A 23,082-nucleotide genomic window follows, 5' to 3' on the forward strand; every position below is an offset into this window, starting at 1 on the left:
GCTCCAACTTCATCACTAAATCAGGTTTTTCCTTCAGTTGTCTCTTCTTCTCTGTTCCAGCAGATGCTGATCTGCAGGAGGTTCTAGAGGAACATAAGATCAGTCTGAGGAGGAGATGTGAACGTGTGACTGAAGGAAGTGATGAACCAGGAAGTAGAACCCTCCTCAACAGGATCTACACTGATCTCTACATCACAGAGGGACAGAGTGAAGAGGTTAATACCCAACATGAGGTGCAGCTGCTGGAGAGAGCTTCCAGGATCCAGAACCTCCATGACTCTCCAATCAGGTGCCACGACATCTTTAAAGCCTCGCCTGACCAACATGGAACCATTAGAGTGGTTCTGACCAATGGCGTCGCTGGTGTTGGAAAAACCTTCTCAGTGCAGAAGTTCACTCTGGACTGGGCCGAGGGCTTGAAGAACCAAGATGTCCGTGTGGTGGTTCTGCTGTCGTTCAGGGAGCTGAACCTGATCAGAGGTGAGCAGCACAGTCTTCTCACGCTGCTCCATGTTTTCCATCCAACCCTCCAGAAGCTCCCAGCAGAGCAGCTGGCTCGCCACAAACTTCTCTTCATCTTTGACGGCCTGGATGAAAGCAGACTTCCTCTGGACTTCAAGCACAGTCGGCTGGTTTCTGACGTCACACAAAAGTCATCAGTCGACGTTCTGCTGACAAACCTCATCAAGGGGAACCTGCTTCCCTCGGCTCTGGTCTGGATCACCTCCAGACCTGCAGCGGCCAATCAGATCCCTCCTTCATGTGTTGCCAGGGTAACAGAGGTACGAGGCTTCACCGACGGCCAGAAGGAGGAGTACTTCAGGAGGAGGTTCAGTGATGAAGAGCTGTCCAGCAGAATCATCTCCCACATCAAGACCTCCAGGAGCTTCCACATCATGTGTGGAATCCCAGTCTTCTGCTGGATCACTGCTATGGTTCTGGAGAACATGTTGACCACAGAGCAGAGAGGAGAGCTGCCCAAGACCATGACTGACATGTACTCTCACTTCCTGCTGGTCCAGACCAGGAGGAAGAAGAACAAGTACCATGGAGGACATGGGAGGAGTCCACAGGAGCTGATGGAGGCTGACAGGGAAGTTCTCCTGAAGCTGGGGAGGCTGGCGTTGGATCATCTGGAGAAAGGAAACATCATGTTCTACCAAGAAGACCTGCAGCAGTGTGGTCTGGATGTCACAGAGGCCTCGGTGTACTCAGGAGTTTGTACAGAGATCTTCAAGAGAGAGAGCGTGATCTTCCAGAAAGCAGTCTACTGCTTTGTTCATCTGAGCATTCAGGAGTTTCTGGCTGCAGTCTACATGTTCCACTGCTTCACCAGCAGGAACACACAGGTGGTGGAGAACTTCCTGAGGGAAGAATACAGTGAAACATCTCTGGATGACTTCCTGTGGAGAATCATGTATAAACCCCTCAGCAGTGAAAATGGCCACCTGGACCTGTTTGCTTGCTTCCTTCATGGCCTCTCTGTGGAGTCCAACCAGAGACTCTTAGGAGGCCTGCTGGGTCAGACAGAGAACAGTCCAGGAACCATCCGGAGAGTCATCACCAACCTGAAGGAGAGGAACACTGATGGAATCTCTCCTGACAGAAGCATCAACATCTTCCACTGTCTGATGGAGATGAAGGACCTCTCAGTTTATCAGGAGATCCAACAGTTCCTGAAATCAGAGAACAGATCAGAGAAGCTCTCAGAAATCCAGTGCTCAGCTCTGGCCTACATGCTGCAGATGTCAGAGGAGGTTCTGGATGAGTTGGACCTGGAGAAGTACAACACATCAGAATCAGGACGACGGAGACTGATTCCAGCTGTGAGGAACTGCAGAAAGGCTCGGTGAGTCCAGATGTCTTCATTGACTGATGCTGATTCAGCATTATTGCCGTCCGGTTTGTTCTTCATTATTCAGTCGGTTCTGGACGTTTTTGGACTTTAAACTACTTCCTTCATACTTTGGACCATTTCAACCATCAGATTTCTAAATCTTCAACTCATTCAGGTCAGCTCTGCTGCAGCTTTTGGTATTTAGAGATTTTGATCTTTTAGGAAGATACAATCATCCAGAGACACATTTTAAACTTCAAACAGCTCTTCACTCATTGGGCTGTTACCCATAATTCACCTTTTTAGAAAATCACTCTTTAGGTTAGGGCTATTGAACTAATGCTCTGTGGGCCACTTCTGGTCCGCTGATGATGGTAATCTGGCCCCTAAAGGACTTCTTTGTAAAAACTAAATAAATCAGAGAAGATCAGAAACATTGTGTGAAAAACAGCCCAGATGAGCGGCATGGTTGAACAGCCTTGGTTTGTCTGCTGCTCAGTTCCTAACCTCTAAGTAATAGGTTAGCTTTCATTGTTCTCTGGCACAGTCCACAACTATGTTTGTCTCCCAGTGTCTACGACTGTCACTGACATCTTCAACCCTTGGAGTAAGCCCCCCACTGTGTAAAGCCACATAGGTGAGCCCACAAGAAGAGACATCTGGCTTTATTTGCACTTCAACCATTGGTTAACAAACAGTTGTCTGAAGGCAGGCAGGTTTCTAAAGCTGACTGCAGAACAGAGGATGTCACTAAACAGAACAGACACAGAACTCATGGTGCAGAACTGTCTCTGTCTAAATCCGCCTCTCCAGCACCCCTACACCAAGAAACAGGAAAGGAACAAATGTAATGAATTGTATATGGAGAACCCAAATGTTAGCCGGACACAGAGCTGAAGCTTAAAAAAGGGGTTTATTAACAAAAAGATCCAGGAGACAAAAGAACTGGCTTCAGGCAAAACAACAAAGCAAACTCCAAAAACAGACGAGCCGAAAGCAAAACGGGCAAACGGGCAGGCAGGCTAAACTAAAACAGTCAAGGGAAAAGTACTCTTACCGGGGAACTTGCACATGAGGATAACACGAGACGTCCTGGCAACAAACAGAAAACTAAAGTGGGCTTAAATAGGCAAACAGAACAGGAGAGCAGGGCGGGACTAATTAACCAAACAGGTGGAAATGATAAAAGGAGCACACAGACTAATAAACCTAAGGTACAAAGCAAGACAGACACTAGCTGAAATAAAAACTAATAAAGACTAAAACCGACTAAGGACAAATCCAATACAAAACAAGAAAACAGAAATAAAACCTAAGACAGAAAAGTGGCTAAACTGAAAGAAAATAACCTGAACCACAACAGAACGTTACAACAACAGCTTCATTTTTTGTTTTATTTAACCAGGAAAAAGACCATTGAGATCAAGAACAATAGAGAACAAATGAACAGTGTCTTGCCTTTTGTTAACAGACAGCAATAAATTCATGGTGTGAATAAATGACATAAATAAGATAATAAACTAGTTAATAGTTTAAAATTAGTCCAAGTAAATCTATGCAAACAACAGTTAAAAAGGTTTGTGTCTGATATTTAATCAGAGTGAGACCTCCCATCTTGGTCAGATCTCTGAATAAAGAAAAATATAATCATGTCAAGATTGTAACATTCAGTTTAATCGGCAGCTGTTGTTTACAAAATTGTAAAATAAAAATAAATAAACGCTGTCTTCAGGCAGCTGAAATGTCCATTCTCTCCTCTTCACTCATCGCGCAGTGAAGCGGAGAAATCTCGCCGTCATCACAGCAGCCTTATGTGAAGCGACATGCTCTCCATACTACCTCTCAGCACGGCGCTTCTACCCCGCAGAACCCTGAGGCGTGGTGGGGACAGACCCACAGCCCTTTTGGTTCGGAACCCTCATGCCCCCCCCCCCCCCCACACACACACACACAGAATATCAGCGCCACGGCGCAACAGATACATGCGCGTCCGCTCTCTTACCTGAATCGAAACAGATGCTAGCGCTGTCTTTCGCGTTAAAATCATCACTTTGTGAATCGCCATCTGAACTTCTCGTGGTGTAGTTCATTGAACTCTCTGTAGCATAGCCTGGGCAACGCCCGCACATTACGTCATCGACTCAAAGTGGGGATTTTCAGCCTAGCGTTCGCTAGGTACTTTAACTTTCTGTTCTCTCTCTTTTATCTTCATAGTAGGTACACCTGGTCTGGCGTTCTGTTAACTGTGACATCATCCAGAGAAGATGGCTCACCCGCTACTACCATCTAATGCATGGACCGCGGAACGCATTTCAAATTGGTCGGGCCCATCAGTCCGGCGCGCATGCGCGAAAAACCCAGATAAAAGTGAATTACCCATTTATTTAACTTTTTTTCTGACGTTCCAGCACACACGCCCCGGATTTATTTCCACTCACAATCATTATATTACAGCTAACACAATATTTACAGAATAAAAATACTTTAAAAAGAAAAGTCAAACTCACCCCTGCTCTAAATATTCCCGAAAAAGTGTCTCCGTCTGCCATTGTGCCAGATGAAGTCCTCAAAGCATCCACTGTGGTCAAAACATCCCCGTGTGTGTGGGCGCACATCAAGCTATTTAGTCTTTTCTGGGTCATTGTTGATCTCAGATAGGTCTTGATACGACGGAGGGACGAGAAACACCTCTCAGCACTTGCAGTGGACACAGCCTTAAAGCTAGCTAAGCTAATGAAGCAAACGAAGTAGTGGTCATTTTGTTTACATCACATGACACAATCAGCCAATAGGGTAGTTCACGCGTGACGTCAGCGCTACGTCCGGTCCAGGTCCGGCGTGTAGGCACAAACAGTACTGTTCTCGTCTACTACATGACAAAACGGGTGATTTAGAGCGTACTTTTAGTTAGTTTATTTTTCGAATCTAAACAATGCCTACGACTTGTTGTGCTCCCGGTTGCACACAGAGGCATTCCAAATCGTTGGATGTACGTTTCTGTCGTTTACCGAAGGAGGAAGGACGAAGAAAGAAATGGATATTTTCAATGAAAAGAGCGCAGGCAGACACTCCCAATGGACTGGGGGAGCCAACATACTACGACAGAATTTGCAGTCCACACTTCATCTCCGGTAAATATAACTTAATTCTGCTCTAGTCATTGTTCTACTTAAATAGCGGCGGAGGGGAGGTGGCAATCGCTACATGGACCGGAGAAGTGGCTGCTACAGCAGCAGCAGCCGCTTCTGCGGCTGTCTGGAGCAGTTTCTCTGTTTGCGTCCGCCATTGTGTTCGCCTTTTGCCTGCTAGTCGCGCATGCGCGAAAAACCCGGATGAAAACAATAGCAGTGAACTACCCTATACATTTTTAGATGGGATGATTTATCGCTTTCTCATTGGAGAATGATGGTGCTGCCATAGACTATTGTGCATTTGAAAAAATAGCTATTGAATAATTTAATTTTATTTATATATATTATTTTACATGTTTGGCCCTACCGGCCCTACAGGTTCCGCGGTCCTTGATCTAATGTAGAACAGATTACTGGATCAATGTGTGCTTCTGTGCATTTTTGTCTCTCTTGTTGTGTCTCTGCTCTGTCTTCTGTAACCCCCAGTCGGTCGAGGCAGATGACCGTTCATACTGAGCCCGGTTCTGCCGGAGGTTTTTCCTTCCCGCTAATGGGTGGTTTTTCTTCCCACTGTCGCTTCATGCTTGCTCAGTATGAGGGATTGCAGCAAAGCCATGTACAATGCAGATGACTCTTCCTGTGGCTCTATGCTTCCCCAGGAAGTGAATGCTGCTTGTTGGGACTTTGATGCAATCAACTGGTTTTCTTATATAGGACATTTTTGACCAATCTGTATAATCTGACCCAATCTGTATAATATGATTGAACTTGATTTTGTAAAGTGCCTTGAGATGACATGTTTCATGATTTGGCGCTATATAAATAAAATTGAATTGAATTGAATTGAAAGTGGTGGGGGTGGAGGGTGGTTAGAAGGGGCTTTCCAGTTTTGTGGGGCCCAAAGAGCTCTGCTGCCCCCTAAGGGGAGAGTGGCATGAGGGGAAAAACTAGAAAAGTAAAAAACATTTAGCCTATGCCTGTAAATTCCCCCACCTCTTCAAAAAAGTGCAAAAAACACTTTTTCTGTTCAAATCTACATTCCTATGAGAAACAGGTTTTACTTCATTAACATTAAAAACTAGTAACGGTCAAGCCTGCAAGTAAAGGATGATATAAGTTTCTTACTGTCAACTGAGCGCATCAGGGGCCTGTGCATCTCAGAGAAGCAGATTAATTATGCAGAGCATTTGGGGATAAATAATATAGCATGCTGTAAAACTGGAATTAAATCTAAAATGATCAGAAATTAATAAAACTGGCTCATTTTTGGCTGAAATGACATGAACTTCAGGCATTTTCCTTTTTAATTAATTCATTTTAAACATAAGATGTACAAAAAGCTGATACATATTTTCTCACATTACTTTTTCAGTTTCACATCAAGATGAAAGCATTTTAAAAACTCAGTCTTTCTTTGAATTAAACCTTTGAGTTCTGCTGATTACATTTATCATTTGATGCAGTAAAATGAATTCAAGCAGTACAAGGTCATTGTAATACTTTCTCCTTTTTATACATGACAAACTGGAAGGACCAATTTACCTTTAAACACTCCCAGAGCTGTGGGACACATACGCTGCTGTCTAGGTTGTTTTTCCACCTTTTTGCCTCTTTTTATGTCAGTGGTTTCACCAAATCCAGCAGCTTTGAACAAGAAGCCAATGTCAGTAATATGCTGACAGGTGAGTGAGCATTAATATCAGATAAAGTATTAAAATGACTGGAGAGGAAACAGAAGCAAATCTAAATATTGATGAGGATGAAATAAGGTGCCTTCAAACATTTTGATGCTGTGTGACAATTAATTTCTCTTTGAGTTTCATCATGAAACAGATTTCTTCATCCAATCTAATTGGTTAATTTCTCTCCTTTGATCACTAGGAGCACATTTGTGGTTTTTGTACTATCAACCAATCAGAGCTCTTAAAGACAGCGTCACACCTAGCAACGGGGTGAAGCACACCTCTTCACTAAGATCAACTTTCTGTCATTTCCTTCCTCAGAGCGGCTCTCAGCAGCATCTGAATCCCTCTGAAGCTCAGACTCCTACGTAGAAACCTTTAGGCTAAGAAAGGAGCTCTGAGAGACTCTGAGGATCTTTGTGAATACAGACGCTGGTTCTTAGAAATTGATGCATTTTGCTCCGTCATCCGTCACAAAAAGACTGCTTCTTTTAAAGGTTTTTGTGGCATTCGTGGCCTTTATTCATTAGTAGCTGGACATCAGGAAAGGCAGACAGAGAAGTAGAAGATGTGCAGTATATGTCTGGGGAATTGAACCCACAACCTCTGCTCCACCTCTGAGACACTCGGCACCCTTTACTGCAGGGGTCGGGAACCTTTTTGACTCAGAGAGCCATGAAAGCAAAAAATCTGGAAATTCATTTCAGTGAGAGCCAATAGGGTAGTTCACGCGTGACGTCACATGTGACGTCACGCGTCACGACGTCCGTGCTACTTCCGGGTCCCGCTTGTAGGCAAACACAGGACTGTTCTCGCATTCTATCATTACAAAACGGGTGAATTAGAGCTTTTAGTTAGTTTATTTTCGAAATGTAAACAGTGCCTACGACTTGTTGTGCTCCCGGTTGCACACAGAGGCATTCCAAATCGTTGGATGTACGTTTCTTCCGTTTACCGAAGGACGAAGAAAGACAAAAGAAATGGATATTTTCAATGAAGAAGGACCCAGGCACACAATCCCAGTCGACTGGAGGAGCCATCACACCCCGACAGAATGTGCAGTCTACACTTCATCTCCGGTAAATACAACTTAATTTTGCACTAGTCATTGTTCTACTGAAATAGCGGCGGAGGGGAGTTGGCGATCGCTAGACGGGGCCAGGAGAAGCAGAGCCGCAGACTGCAGCAGCCTGCTGCAGTCTGCGGCTCTGCTTCTCCCGGCGGCTGCATTACGCCCTGGTTTACACGCGCTAGTACTTCTGTGTTTCCGCTGCAATGTTGCCGACACCTTCACCCATTTTAATAAGACAAAAACACCTAAATAATCATTTGTGAACAATTTTTTTTAACCTACCGGGCGGGTCTTCCTCTCTGCTGAGGAGCGGTCTGTGAACATCCATTCATCCATCCATCCATTTTCTGACCCGCTTAATCCCTTATGGGGTTGCGGGGGTTTCTGGTGCCTATGTCGCGATATCAACCATCAATTTACTCTTAAAACGATCTTGTGATACGTTATCTTGTGATACGTAATTAAGAAAAATACGTCGAGAACTTGTCGTTTCCTTTGTTTGCGCCCGCCTTCTGTCTTCCAGTCCGGCGCGCATGCGCGAAAAACCCGGATGAAAACAATTGCGGTGATATTTTGTTTTATCTTCGAGCCAGATTAAATTATCAAAAGAGCCATAACTGGCTCGCGAGCCATACGTTCCCGACCCCTGCTTTACTGAATGTTCTTTAGTACTTTGCTCTGGATTATTCCTCCAGAATCGTCCTCTGATTGTTGTGTTCCTCTTGATTTAGTTAATTTAACCATTTTCACCATCAGGCTGATTGACTGAAGGGTGATTGATAGAAGAACTTTACACGTTATACATGTTCTGCATATGGACATGTTATGAGTTCTGAAATAAAGTATTTCATCCCAAAATGTTCTGATTGATTAAATGTAAATGTGGCAGTAATGTAGAAAGCAGTGGAGTTAACGGAGCTGAGAAAGCATTCCATTTAGAGCGTATTTGATCCTGTCTAAAGACACAAGGTAGATAAAGGAGCTATTCACTTACTTTATGGGATCTAACATGTCAAAGCATTAGGATGACTTTCCTGTCAGTGGAACTTTAAAAAGAATTCAGAGTTCAAGGGTCACATATAAAATACATAATAATAAATAAATAATGAATGGAGCATAAATCTGAAAACATTGTCCACTAATCTACCATTTTAGTGTGTGGTGGCACAAGTAAGTCTAGAGTCAAGACATCTATCAATGTTAATATAATTATGATGATTATTATTATACTCAATGTTCATAATAGAACAATAAATAAACCAAATGTTTTTAACTTGATAATTATTGCACATTAACAAGCTGAAACAAGCTATAAATGGTTGTAACAAAATCTTCTCTTGCAGCAATATATCAAGCTAAAACAGACTTTGTAGTAAATGAAATAGGGGTCCCTCCACTGCAGACAGTAGCAGGTAGAATGTACTTCAGCTATTATACCACTGAAGAAGTAAAGTGCTAAACTAAGTCAGCCACTGGTCAACTCCTGCAGTGAAGAGCATGCTGTGAAGAAAAGCTGCTTTATTGATGTAGTTGTAGTAACACACTGTGTTCTATTGGAAGTAACGTAACGCTGTTATCTGTTACATTAAGTCATGACTCTCTTTACTAAATGAAAACTGGAGCCTCCTGTTTTCTTTTTGATACATTACCAGTAATTTTACCCAGTTTGGTCACTTCCAGTAAAAGGAAAAGGTTCACTTGTATGTATAGTTAGAGATGATTTGTTAGTGAGATGAAGCCAAAACAACCATAGTGTATTATCACTAGACTCACATATGTCTAGAGATAATCTGGTGATCATTTACATAGAGGAGACGGCCAAATACTAACATGGACATCCAGATAGATTTAGTCAGTCCTGTTGTTTTACTCTAGATGATCTTTCTTCATCTTTGTGGTTAAATGAAGCTTTTAACCAAAGCAGAGACACAGCAGCTCTGCAGTAGAACCAAGACCTGAAGAGACTGAAGAGATTCTCTGTGTGGGTCAAACAGGACATTGATGTGAAGAGCAGATGTTCATCTGATGATGACATCACTGTTTAGTCATCATCTTTTAGTCTTTTTATTAGTGTTTATAGGTCTGATTTAACTACAACTGATCTCATTCTTTCTCTCATCACAGACTAGTGGGCTGTAGTCTCTACATGACTGAGTGTGAAGTTGTGGCCTCAGCTCTGAAGTCCAACCCCTCCCTGACTGACCTGGAAATAGATCAGATCTATGATCTACAAAGAACATTTGGAGACTCTGAGATGAAGCGTCTCTGTGAGATCCTGGAGACTCGTTTCTGTAAAGTAAAGAAGCTGATGTAGGTTTTATCTTCACTGCTACTTTAAAACTTATTTTAATTAATAATTTTGTTCTGAAATTTTTTCTTTACAGACAACCTGCTGTCCAAATGTTTTGCCTTGTCAATTATTTATTTTCTTCTTTGATATTTTCAGTCTTGAACATTTAACACTTAAAGACACTAAAGGACTGAAGAACAAAAATTAGGAAAATGAGTCAAATGATGTGAATTATTGATGGAGATGTTTTGATTTGGGGAAGATTTAGATAACAAGATCAGATAATTTAGCTTTATTTTTCATTTCTTTGTCACATCTTTACATGAAACATTAATCTTTGTTCCTCCAGAGTAGTGCCAGGATCACATTCATACACATAAACAGTAAAATAAAAATAATAAAACAGCATTATCTAAAAAATGAATGTCTGAGAAGAACAAAGAGAGAAAATGTACACTAAATCAAAGTGATGGCTCCAGCAGGTTGCATGTTCTCCCTGTGCATGCGTGGGTTCTCTCTGGGTACTCCGGCTTCCTCCCACAGTCATAAAACATGACTGTTAGCTTAACTGGCATCTCTAAGTTCTCCTTAGGTGTGAGTGTATGTGTGAATTGTAATGAACTGGGTTCTGTTCTGGTTATTCTAGTTATTTTAGTCCCCTGTATTAGGTTTTCTGGCTGCTTTGAGTTTTGTCTTGTCCTGTTAGCTTCTTAGTTTAGGTTTGGTTTCTGATTTATTTCTTGTTTTGAGCCTCTGCACTGATGTCTGGTCTAATTACTTACTCTGCACACCTGCCTTACTCCACCCCTGCTGCAATCATCTCTGACCGGTTTCACCTGCTTCATCCTCCATATAAACTGTTGAGACCAGACATCAGTGCCAGGTCGTCTGTTTGAGTATGGGTGAGTCTCCTGCTGCAAGTTTGTTTATTGGTTTGCTTTTGGATTTTTGACCTCTTGTTCCCCAGAGATCTGAGCCACCCTGTTTCTGTCTGTTCCTGCCTTGCCTGCCCAACTGGACTGTTTGCTTCTCTGCCCTTTTTGGTTTTTGGATTTTGTTAATAAATATTGTTTTACCGAACCTCTGCTGGTTTAGTTGAATTCTGGGTCCTCTGCTCTGATTCTTGACATGAATGGTTGGTTGTCCTGTCTGTCTCTGTGTTGTCCTGTGATAGACTGCTTACCTGTCCAGGTGAAGCCCGCCTCTCAGCCACTGACAGCTGCAGATAGACACCAGCAGCCCTCAGGACCCCAGCAGGGATAAGCCTGGTGGAAAATGGTTGGATGGACGGCACCAGCAGGTTCCAGCAGCTCAGCTTTGTCCTGAAGCTGCTGTTCTGTTGGTGCGGCTCAGAGAGGAACCGTCCTCTTCAGTCTGACAGCTCAATCAGACAGAACCAGAACCAGGACCCAGCAGTATGGCTATTAAAACTACAGCACAATATTGAAAAGTAAAAAGCTCTACTGCAGCAGACGCTCTCTGGACTCAGCGGTACCGTTCAGCAACAAGTCAACAAGTTTGAGCACCAAGAAGGAAACCAAAGAAAAACTGAAGAATCATCATTTCTATTAGTCTGCAGACCATTTCTGCCTGGCAGACCATGATCCAGAGGAACATCTGGTTTCAGCTGTTCTCCTCCATCCTCCTCCTCCCAGGATGTGAGAAAGGAGGTGCTGGGAGCCCCATCAGCCCGGATGCTCTGTTGGCTCCTCACTTTAAATCGGCGCTGGAGAAGATCCAGAAGAACGCCGAGGAGTCAGAGATGCTTCAGGACCTGGTGAGGCCTCGCTCCCTCGCTGGTCTGCCGGCTGCTTGGACCACCGTGGCCAGCGTCAGGAGTTCAGGCGCTCCGCGCCTCCTGGAGACTCCCTCTGCTCCTCCATCAGCCTCTTCCATCACCCGCCTCCTCCATCAGCCTCCTCCTCCATCAGCCTCCTCCTCTCCCCCTTCTCTCCTCCTTCTGTCCTCCTTCTCTCCTGCTCTCCTCCTTCTCCTTCTCTTCTCCTCCTTCTCTCCTCCCTCTCTCCTCCTCCTCTCCTCCCTCTCCTCCCTCTCTCCTCCTCCTCTCCTCCTCCTCACAGACTGATCAGCAGAGGCTCCACGCTGCACCTCCTCTCTCCTCCTCCACGGTTCAGAGGAGTCATGGAGACGGTTCTAGCGTCTCCAGAGCAGAGCGCTGCACTTCCTCTCTCCTCCACGGTTCAGAGGAGTCATGGAGACGGTTCTAGCGTCTCCAGAGCAGAGCACTGCACCTCCTCTCTCCCCCACGGTTCAGAGGAGTCATGGAGACAGTTCTAGCATCTCCAGAGCAGAGCGCTGCTCTCCTGTCAGAACTGCAGGAACTCCTGAATAAAGACGTCATTTCCAGGGTTCTCCACGGGGTTCTATTCCCTTTATTTACTGGTTCTGATCACAGAGAGACGGTTCCACATGCTGACAATCAGACAGCTGCTGGAGAACGTTCTCCTCCATAGATCTGAAGGACTACTTCCATCATCCCCAAACACAGGAAGTATCTGCGTTTCTCCTTCCAGGGGATTCCCTGTCACTACAACCTGCCGTTGGGTTCCTCTCTGGTTCCACGCACGTTCTCCAGATGCCGCTGTGCTTTGCAGGGATGAGAATCCTCTTTTATGTGGACCACCTGCTCTTGCTGGCTCGGTCCAGAGAGGAAGCGACGGTGCAGACCAGAGCTCTGGCTCCACAGCTGACAGAACTGGGTTCTCCATAAAGTGGTAAAAGGTTCTGTTCTCCGTCCCAGCTGCTAGTTTCTCTGGGCTGGAGCTAAACTGGGCCACCATGAGAGCCCAGAGCAGATGTTGTCAGTGCTGCTCCGCCGCGTCACACCTCCACACAGTGACAGCTCTGTCCGTCATGCGGCTGCTGGGGATGACGTCAGCGGCCCACCTGCTGCTTCCGCTGGCTCTGCTTCATAGGAGGCGCCTGCCTGCAGAGATGCTTCACCCGCCTGCGCAGAGACCCTGTGGCCAGAAGAGGCAGAGGATGACTGCAGTCCCTCCGTCAGTGGGAGCCCACCTGGCCCACTGGGGAAACCCCCCCCCCCCCACTGTGTCAGAGGGAGTTCCCCTCAGCAGACCTATGTCACACATCCCGGTGTTCACAGACGCTGTCAGGCTGGGAGGAACGTGTCTGTCCCAGGTAGTGGCAGAGAAGTGTCCAGACCACATGTCTCTCCACATAAAGGTGCTGAAGCTGACTCAGCATTTTGCTCCTCTGCTGCGGGACCAGCAGCTTCTGATCCACACCAACAACAGGGTCACAGCAGCGGCATAAAGGGGGCATGGCTCAGCTCAGCTGCTGAAGGTGGCCAGACGGCTGCTGTGCTGGAAACGCATCAATCTGCTCTCCATCAGAGCAGTTTACATCCCAGCTGTCCTGAACAGAGGAGCGCACATCATGTCCAGAGGGAGACTGGACCCTCCATCACCACCTGATCTCTCAGATCTGGAGCAGGTTCTGCAGGCCAGCAGTGGACCTGTTCTCCTCACCAGAGAATGCTCAGTTTCCGCTGTGGATCTCTCTGAGCCTGAAGGAGGATCCTCCTCTAGGAGTGGACGCCTTTGCTCATCCAGGGCAAAGACACACAAGCTCTAGTTAGTTAAACAGACGCCATGTTTCCTTAGAGAAAAGCCTCCATGCAGGCTGCTGCTTTAGCTTGAAGATGAATCCAGAACAATGTGAGCTGAAACTCTGTTAAATGATCCATGTTTAGAACATTCTGGCTCTGAGAACCACTGTTCTAGCAGAACCCTGAGCCAGACTAGAAGACAGCAGCATTTTAAACAGACGCCAGAGCAATCAGACTTAAATATCCAGCAGCAGCAAGTGATCATGGATGGATTTATTTTCAAGTAGAGTTTATTGTTGGCTGGTAATCTCCAAGCTCTAGTGACCCCCCAACCCTAACCCCAGAACATCTTCATCACCAGCCGCCACTGCTGAGAACCACACCTTGATCTGGACCTTCACACGTCATGATAACATGTTCTGGTTCTGCTGGCTTTAACTCTTTAAATCAGTTCTACAGGATCACATATCAGACATCAGTTCATCATGTTTCTGGGACTTTTACATTCAGGGACATTCATTTTCTACATTTTATCATTTATTTGTTCATGTTTCAGTTTTAGCCTGCATCCTGGTGGCTTCAGCTCACATCTTTTATTCTTTATTCAGATTGCAGGACTGCAGTTTGTCAGAGATCAGCTGTGATCATCTGGTATCGGCGCTAAAGTCCAACCCGTCCCATCTGACAGAACTGGACCTGAGTGGAAACGACCTGAAAGATTGTGGAGTGAAGGAGCTATGTGGTTTCCTCCAGACTCCCCTCTGCAAACTACAGACACTGAGGTCAGACTCCATGTTTTAGTTCTGATATCTGTGATGTGAAAGTTGTGTTGACACTAAACTGCAGACATCTGGCTGATATTCTACTGATCCACACTGAGGATCTTCATGGTAAAGTCTGCTTTCTTCTTCACTGCTTTGCTACAGTTAAAGTTTCTTTCTTTTTCTAACTTCCTGTCAGGATTTATTCAATAATCAGCAGAAAACATGAAGCAATGAGCTGAATTTCAGGTTAGAGTTGCAGCTTTTATCCAGAACTGAGGAAGAGGAAGAGAGAAGAAATAAATTAGTGATGTTTCATTTATTTGAAGGTTGTTAATCTCTTTAAACCTTCATCAGGTCAGTTTTTCTCCATTTTCTACAGGATGATTTTAAAATAATTGAATAAGTGGATGTGATTCAGCTGAAAAGCAAAGTTCAGATCTTCTATTGGAATAAATCTTTGCTGAGTTTGTTCCTGGACTTGGAGCCAGTTTTAATGTTGTCTCTCTGTGTAACTGAGTCTGAGCCCTGATCTCAGGTCAGAAGCGGACAGCATTGGGACCCCCAGTGTGTAGAAATGCCCCTCATGTGAAGCGGCTCAGAGGGGATTCAAGCCAGTTTAGAAAAGTGAATTTCAGCTCCTGGAATCTGTCTGACAGGAACAAATCTATAATCCCTGATTGATGCTTCAGCACTTTTAGAAGCTCTGCAAGGATTTTACTGACTAAAACACTCAGACACAACATGTCACAGTAGCAGGTTCTGCTTCTGGGAGCTTCAGCTCCTAAAGTCAGTTTACATGAAATATTCTCCATGACATCATGTTTTTATGGCTGTGGAATCATTAAAATAGTTCATTTATCTGCATTAATCTCCATTTGTTCATATTTGCTCCGCAGTTGCTGCTGACTTGTTTGTTTTCTGTGAAACTTGAATAATTTGGCTGCAGAAGCTGAGTTTGTATTGATGTAGCTGCTGATGGAGCTGACAGAGGTGAAGAGCTGAAGTCAGCAGGGCTGTCATTTAGAAAGCTTGCTGACACGAAATGGAGCTGAAATGCGCGTACGCCACTTTCCACCAGAAGTTAGGATCTCTAAAAATGAACTTGAGGGGAAAATGTGTGGTCCTCATGCCAGTTCTGACCCAGGCGTACGCTCATTTTGGAGACGGGGAAACTGGAGACGCGGATGGTGAAGTGGTTAATTACAGCCAACCTGCATGAGGATTCCTCTCAGACGTTCACTTTCACTCCATATCAGACTTTAATCAGAGATCATCTTGATCAGAAGCATTAAAACCTCAGTATTATTCATTCTGCTGCTGGTGACTCTTAAATCCATCTGGGACATTTCAGATAAATCCAAATGCCCATAAGCCATCTTAAATGTTAAATCAAAGTCTGCTAAAATCTTCTCTAAGTTTTCTACCTTCACATTCCTCTCTCCAATGATCACCAGGGTGACGTGTTCCACAGATTATTGTGACGAGGTGAGCAGAAATCACTTTAATTGCTGCAAACAGTCAAACACACTCGTGTGTAATGCTGCTGGCTGAATGCATTGGCACTGCTGGAAGACCATGCAGATGGAGAATTGAGGAAACGCACTTTCAGGGATCAAAGATTTCCAACCAATAATGAGGACTGGCCAATATCCTGCTTCTGACTCCCAGCATGCATTGTGCTGTTCCCCACAGGGGAAAGTTGCTCCACCTCCCTGTGAGAAGCTGAAAGCCAGCTCTCCACCCCCAGAAAGCAGAGAATGAGGCTTTCTGCTCACACCCAGGCAGTGATCACCCTTTTGGGGGGGGGGGGGGGGGGGGGGGGGTTAATAATGGTTGGGGAACCTCTCTCCTCTGAATGTGGATCTGAAACCACAGCCACTGGGGAATTTCACCACGGAGCACAGCGTGGTTTACTTTTTAACAACTTCTTTTAACACCTTATTAACAACTTGTTTTAATGTGGACAACATCTGAGCTTTTACCTATGATTTCCACATTTAATAAACGTCTCTCTGGGAAATTTTCCCAACATTTCTTTGCTTTTTCTCTGTGGCTGCCACGTCACCATGATGAAAAAATGGTCAGCTGACACGTTTTCTACACATTAACATTCATGAGGTGCTTTGCATCGAGCGTTTCTGCTTGAATCTGGGCGTGTAGAGGGCAGAACCTGAGCCAGAACCTGGTACTAAATGTATCGCTACAGCTGGGATCTAGAAAGGAAAATGGCTGCTGCTGTGCCTGAGCATGGTTTGATTCATCTGAATATTTTTACCATACTCCATTTTCTTTTTGTTGGCGTTCACTTTTAGTACGGATTCCACTCAAAGTTTCTAAATGGGAGCCAGGACTGTAAAAACCGCTAAAGACGTATTAACTATTAAAAGTTCTAATATTGTTGATTGTTGAAGAGCTGAAGTCAGCAGGTCTTTATTGAAGCAGCAGCTTGTTGTCATTAATATTAATGAGAGTTCTTTAACTGGTTCTGTTGGACTGTTAGAACCTGCATCCTGGTGGCTTCAGCTCACATCTTTCATTCTTTATTCAGATTGTGTGAATGCAGGTTGTCGAAGATCAGCTGTAAATATCTGGTATCGGCGCTGAAGTCCAACCCGTCCCATCTGACAGAACTGGACCTGAGGTACAACAACCTGAAGGAGTCAGATGTTCAGCAGCTGCAGGATCTTGTAGAGAGTCCAGACTACAAACTGAAAACTCTGTAAGTAGATGGTTGGAGTGAGTCCAGCTGCTGTCAGCAGAACTGTTCTGAACCCAGTTGGTACCAAAGCAAAGATCCAGTGTTTCCAGTAAAGCTGCAGCTTCTCAGTGGGAGGAGAATGGTGACAGACTTCCTGATTGGACACAAAGACAACAATGAGCCAATCAGAGGAGCCAGCAGCTTGTTGTGTTCCTGTCTTTGTGTCCATCGGTCCGTTCTTCGTACGTCGCTAACTCAGCAGGATTTCATTGTTGACGATTTGGCATGATCTTGGATCGTTTGGTTCTTCGAAAGACATCCTGCACTTGTTGTCATAGCAACATGTGCGCCAGCTTAAGCCTGCTCGAGAGCAGGCTTATTTCATGTAAACAGGATTAGATCGCAGCTGTATAAGCGTTGGAGATAGGGAAGTCTGCCGTAGCCATGTCCATTTTTACGACAGCAACCTGTTGCGGAAGGTGCAAGAATAATTTGCAGAGTTTTTCGAATTAATCACGTATTGCGCAATAGACAGGATCCTTTAGCGCAGCGTGACAGTGTAATTGTAGAGAGATTTTTCTTGGTGGCTGTTATACACAGACAAACACATCATTTAACAGTGGCTTTTAAAGAGGAAAAAGTGATGTTGGAGCCATAAATCTAAAATATTTAAGTTATTTGTATGATAGTTTGCTTTTTATTTTTATCATATTCAGTAAGATTTGTTCGGGCCATTTTATTGTGAAGTTTAGTTTACTTTAAAAGGCTTGCTTCCTGTCGCACCGTATATTGTATTAGAAAAAACTATGGATGGATTTTCTAGACACGGAGCAATACAGTTTTACCGTGTAAACTGTGGATGACTTGGAAAAGGAAGATTTTCATTTTTTATGGATAAAGATTTTTTTGTTAAAATTCCCAGTTTGCACATGTCTTTTACTTCCCATCTCTAAGGAATGACACTGAAATTTGGATCTCTTGACATAACAAGTGTCTTTTTAAAATAAAGTGTAATAATTAAAGGTTACCATTTTGTAGAATATTCTTGTATTTCACTTTTACTTGTCCCCATGTTCTAGTGGGTCCCGTGGAGGCTCTGATATAAAAGAACAAAGTAAATATGAGATTATTAAAATGCAAAAATTAATACTGTAGTAAATGATAGAAACATCTACCATGGACAGTGTTTACGCATTAATTTGTCTGCTGCTTTTTGCCAGCTCTCTCTCCTGGCTTTAACAGATTTTGAGGTGTTTTAATTAATGACTCAAATTCAGCATAACTTTCCAAGCTCTTGTTCTGCTTGGGAGATAAACTGTGGGCGTTCTTTGGCCATGCTGATCAGCCAATAGCAGCGTTGCTGATCAATGTTTCTACTATCGATGCATTTCCCCTTTTAAACAAACGCATGAACGCGCAGTTGTCTCAGATAACTCAATCCAGCCATACTAATCGTAAACAACAGGTGTGTTCAAAGAACCCAGTTAGCCGGATCATGATTAGCCGGATGATATCATCTTGGATGTCTCATTTGATCTCGGATGTTTTAAGCAACGTACGAAGAACGGACCCATGTGAAGATGACTGTTGTTGTGTTCATGTCTCCAGGAAATGCAGCTGGATTCCAGCTGACAGCCTTCCACCATGTCTAGAGACAGTGGTCCTCATTCATCAAGCTGTGGAGCATCAGATCTGATCTCGGACTCTTTGTTCTCTCATTTCAACAGCAAACAGCTGATCAGTTTCATCTTAGTCACAGCTCTGAGATCAGTCTGACTGCAGCCTGCAAATCACTGATTTCACAGCTCATCATTACATTTAGTCACCATGTGGTCTTTCTTCAGAGCAGAAGCTCTGCTGAAGTCCACTCAGCACATCTGGACATGTGTCCTTCTCTCACTAGTTTCATCCAGATGTGTTCAGGGACAGCCTCCATGTTTCTTAGTCAGCTGATGTTTCAGGAACAGATGAGATGTTCATGTTCAGCTTCCAGAGGCTGAAACACTCACTAATCTCCTCTGTTGCTCTTTCTTCTCTCTGCAGGAGGTGGAGGACACCATCTTGGATGAGGAGAGAAGCTGAGCTGTCCTGATGATCCAGAGGTTGAAGCTGCAGCAGTTTGAGTTTAAAGAGACTCTGACTGGATCCTGATGATGAACTCTGACCTTAGAGATGTTGATCCTGTTTATCTGATCATGTCTGTCATTTAGTGTCTGATATTGTTTGTCTCTGTGGACCAATGAGGATCAAATGAAAACTAAGCTGCATTTAGTGGCTCCATGTAGTTTTGATCTGAATCTGATGAAACTGCAAAGTTTATCATTTTTCTTTCTGCTTCATTTTCAGCCTGTAACCAAGAAATCTGAAATAAAGCTCAACTCTAAAGTTTTCAGGCTGCATCTTTGCTTCATTGTGATGCAGTTTCTGCAGGTTTTTCAGCATATTTTAGATGTTTTCTGCAAATGTTTGGGCAGCTCTGCTCCTTTTATCTGTTGCTGCAAACAGCTCAGTGAGTAAATGATGGTTTCTTCAATCAGAGGATGAAGCTTTTCTTCAGGATTTCACATCAAATATTTTTATTTCCTTCTTTCTGAAGGTAAAGTCTAAAAGTGAGTAAAGATAAAGTTTGATCTGCTCCAGCTTCTCCTTTGCTGAGCATGGAAACACTTTCTGCAGCAGCTCAGAGACTTTCAGATCTTATTTGGAGGATTTTCTCTGTTCTTCCCGCAGAACGGTTCTGGTTCTGTTGGATCTGAGGCTCATCATGCAGCTCTGCTCTGCTGAGGTCAGAACATAGATTTTAATCCTGTTTAGGGACTGTGGGTGTAAAACCTTCACCTGCAGCTCCTCATGAAGTCCACTGTTGACGTTGGAGAAGGAAAAGAGATTTTCTCTTTTCATCAGAAATTCAAACATGAATCAATGGTAAATGGACTGAACTTATATAGCGCTTTTCCAGTCATGCTGACCACCCAAAGCGCTGTACACTATAGCCACATTCACCCAGTCGCTCTCACTAACGCGCACACATTTATACACCGAGACGCAGCTCGGTAGGCAATTTGGGGTTAAGTGCCTTGCCCAAGGGCACATCGACATGTGGCAAGGGGAAGCTGGAATCGAACCCACAACCTTCTGGTTGCCAGACGACTACTCAACCTATCAAGCCACAGTCGCCCCTGTCAATAGACCCCTTGCAACCACATGACTCCGTTACCTAGAACCCCTTGCATGGCGGCCATATTGGTTGGCACGCCATTTGACGAAATGACGAGTTCTCCACGTATTTTTCTTCTTTAGATAACGTATCACAAGATCGTTTTAAGAGTAAGTTGATGGTTGATGGTATCAGATTGCCAGATCCACACAGCAAAAGCCTGAAGGGACGGAGCGAGTCTGTGAAATGCTGGCCAAGGGTTTCATACCGCGAAACAGCTGCTTTATAAACATGGCAGGCCAGTACGGACAAGAGAGCACGAAAGCCCCTGAAACCACTGGACGGCTGCAATTATTTTATATCAGGAAAAAGGCTCCAGCAAACGCCCGCGATGCCATGAGGGATTAAGCAGGTCAGAAAATGGATGGATGTTCAGACATGTTTGTGTAACAGCACAAAGCAGAGAGGAAGACCCGCCCGGTAGGTTAAAAAAACATCACTCACTACGGATTATTTAGGTGTTTTTGTCTTGTTAAAATGGGTGGGGGTGTCGGCGACATTGCAGCGTAAACACAGAAGGCGCGTGAACGGGCGGAGGGGAGGTGGCGATCGCTACACGGGCCGGAGAGCCGCCGCTGTCTGCTGCTTCAGACAGCGGCGGCTGCTGTAGCGATCGCTACACGGGCCGCTTCTCCGGCCCGTGTAGCGATCGCCACCTCCCCTCCGCGCTATTTAAGTAGCACAATGACTAGAGCAGAATTAAGTTGTATTTACCGGAGATGAAGTGTAGACTGCAAATTCTGTCGTAGTATGATAGCTCCCCCAGTCCATTGGGAGTGTCTGCCTGCGCTCTTTTCATTGAAAATATCCATTTCTTTCTTCTTTTCTCATCCTTTGGTAAACGACAGAAACGTACATCCAACGATTTGGAATGCCTCTGTGTGCAACCAGGAGCACAACAAGTCGTAGGCATTGCTTAGATTCCAAAAATAAACTAACTAAAAGTACGCTCTAAATCACCCGTTTTGTCATGTAGTAGACGGGCTGTCAGGCTAGCGTGCCCACCGAGATGGAGGCGCGCAACCCCGATCACGTGACTGTGACGTCAGATGCCCGTCCGTCCGTTGTCTTCCGCTTATCCGGGGTCGGGTCGCGGGGGTAGCAGCTTCAGTAGGGAGGCCCAGACGTCCCTCTCCCCAGCCACTTGGGCCAGCTCCTCAGGAGGAACCCCAAGGCGTTCCCAGGCCAGCCGGGAGACATAGTCCCTCCAGCGTGTCCTGGGTCTTCCCCTGGGCCTCCTCCCGGTGGGACGTGCCCGGAACACCTCTCCAGGGAGGCGTCCAGGAGGCATCCTGACCAGATGCCCGAGCCACCTCAACTGGCTCCTCTCGACGTGGAGGAGCAGACGTCAGATGCAAGGGGTCTATTCCTTTTTTTCTCATTTCCTGGACATTTCAGACGGACCAGAACCAGAAGCTACTCTACAGAACCTGGATCCTCAGATCGTCTCCCTGTTACATAAATAACTTTAGAACATGAGAAAGACGACATCTGGCATCCCAGCAGACGGGCAGAAAGATGGAATATAATTTTTAGATGTGTTGAATTTTAAAGTTAAAGTTGGGTTAAAATAAAGAATTGATATAATTATTTATGCATCAAACAGGGATTACTAGATTTAGTCAGAGCTGAGTTTAAAAGCAGAAGTTTAACAAGTTATCTGGATCCGTTGTTTCAGTTTCTAGCTTTAAAACATCCATTAGAACCAAAGATCAGCAGGTGGTGTCTCACTTGATTCCCACTAAAAATCCCTGAGTGGAAATGAAAAGCTGGACTGTCAGTGTGGTTCAGTCAGAGCAACTTTAGAGACCATTCATCTGATGGAAGCGTGGGAACCTTACAGGAACATTTCTCTGTTCATTTGTTCTGAAACATTTGTTCTCTGGATGTTTCCTCTGGTTTCCAGCCTTCATTCTGTCTCCATCAGGATAGGAGACCAGCAGGTGGCGCTGCTGAGCAGCTTCAGCTTTCTATGGAGCCACATTAGCGGAACCTTAAATGGATCCAAACTGTTAGGCCAGATCCAGGCGGCCTTCGTGTTCTCTACATGATCTGGGATGAAGAGAAAAGCTTGGAGCACATTGTTGGAAACTGCGGCACAAAGAATGGAGTGAATCATTTCTTCATGTGCAGGTATGTACCTAGAATGAAACATCTGCTACAATTTGGCTAAATAGTTTTAGTCCCAGCAAATAAAAAATAAGCTGAGCCAGCAGTTTATGTCCGTAAACATGAAATGCAGCTACAGCCATGAAGAAACCTTTAGGAAGAGCTTCTCTGGTTTTCTAACCAACACAATACAGTGAGTTATTAATATGAACAGAAATATTGAGTCAAACATTCAGGAAGATGCTCACATGCATCTGTGAGAAAGGTTCCCACGCAGCGTCGTCTATGAAATGCAGATGAATGTTTTTGTCCTGACATCTTTTTAGCAGTTCACCGATGACACATTCTGGATCTGCAAGCCTGTTTCAAGAAGAAAAAACTGATAAATACATGAGAAAATATGAAAAATAACAGAGAATTCAGCATTTCTGGACAGCATCTGAGGGTTTTCCATCTTTAACCACAGGTAATGACTTCTGCTCAGATTAATGAACGCACCTTTCTCCACCAGTTCAACAACATTAATGGTATTTCATGGCGGCAGCAGCTCCAGATCCACCAGTTACGTCACGTTTGCTTTGCTGGTTCTGGATCAGAGTAAATCTGCAGCTTTGAAGTTGCTACAGTCCTGATCAATGGAGAAAACAGAGGTCGTCAGTCAAGCTATTATAACTGGAACAAAATCCAGATTAT

General features: G+C 44.5%; 1 protein-coding gene across 1 annotated transcript; it reads left to right on the top strand.

The window, feature by feature from the left end:
• Positions 1-74: 74 nt before the first annotated feature.
• On the top strand, positions 75-17,040 carry LOC118561275 (NACHT, LRR and PYD domains-containing protein 12-like; the record flags this gene model as incomplete). Its single annotated transcript, XM_036133241.1, has 4 exons — positions 75-1,849; positions 9,847-10,032; positions 14,210-14,383; positions 16,914-17,040. Coding segments are annotated over 4 exons (2,262 nt in total), but the record flags the coding sequence as incomplete, so codon positions are not given.
• Between the last annotated feature and the right edge of the window lie 6,042 nt (positions 17,041-23,082).

This window comes from Fundulus heteroclitus, unplaced genomic scaffold (genome assembly GCF_011125445.2).
Source record: "Fundulus heteroclitus isolate FHET01 unplaced genomic scaffold, MU-UCD_Fhet_4.1 scaffold_590, whole genome shotgun sequence".
Lineage (NCBI taxonomy): Eukaryota > Metazoa > Chordata > Actinopteri > Cyprinodontiformes > Fundulidae > Fundulus > Fundulus heteroclitus.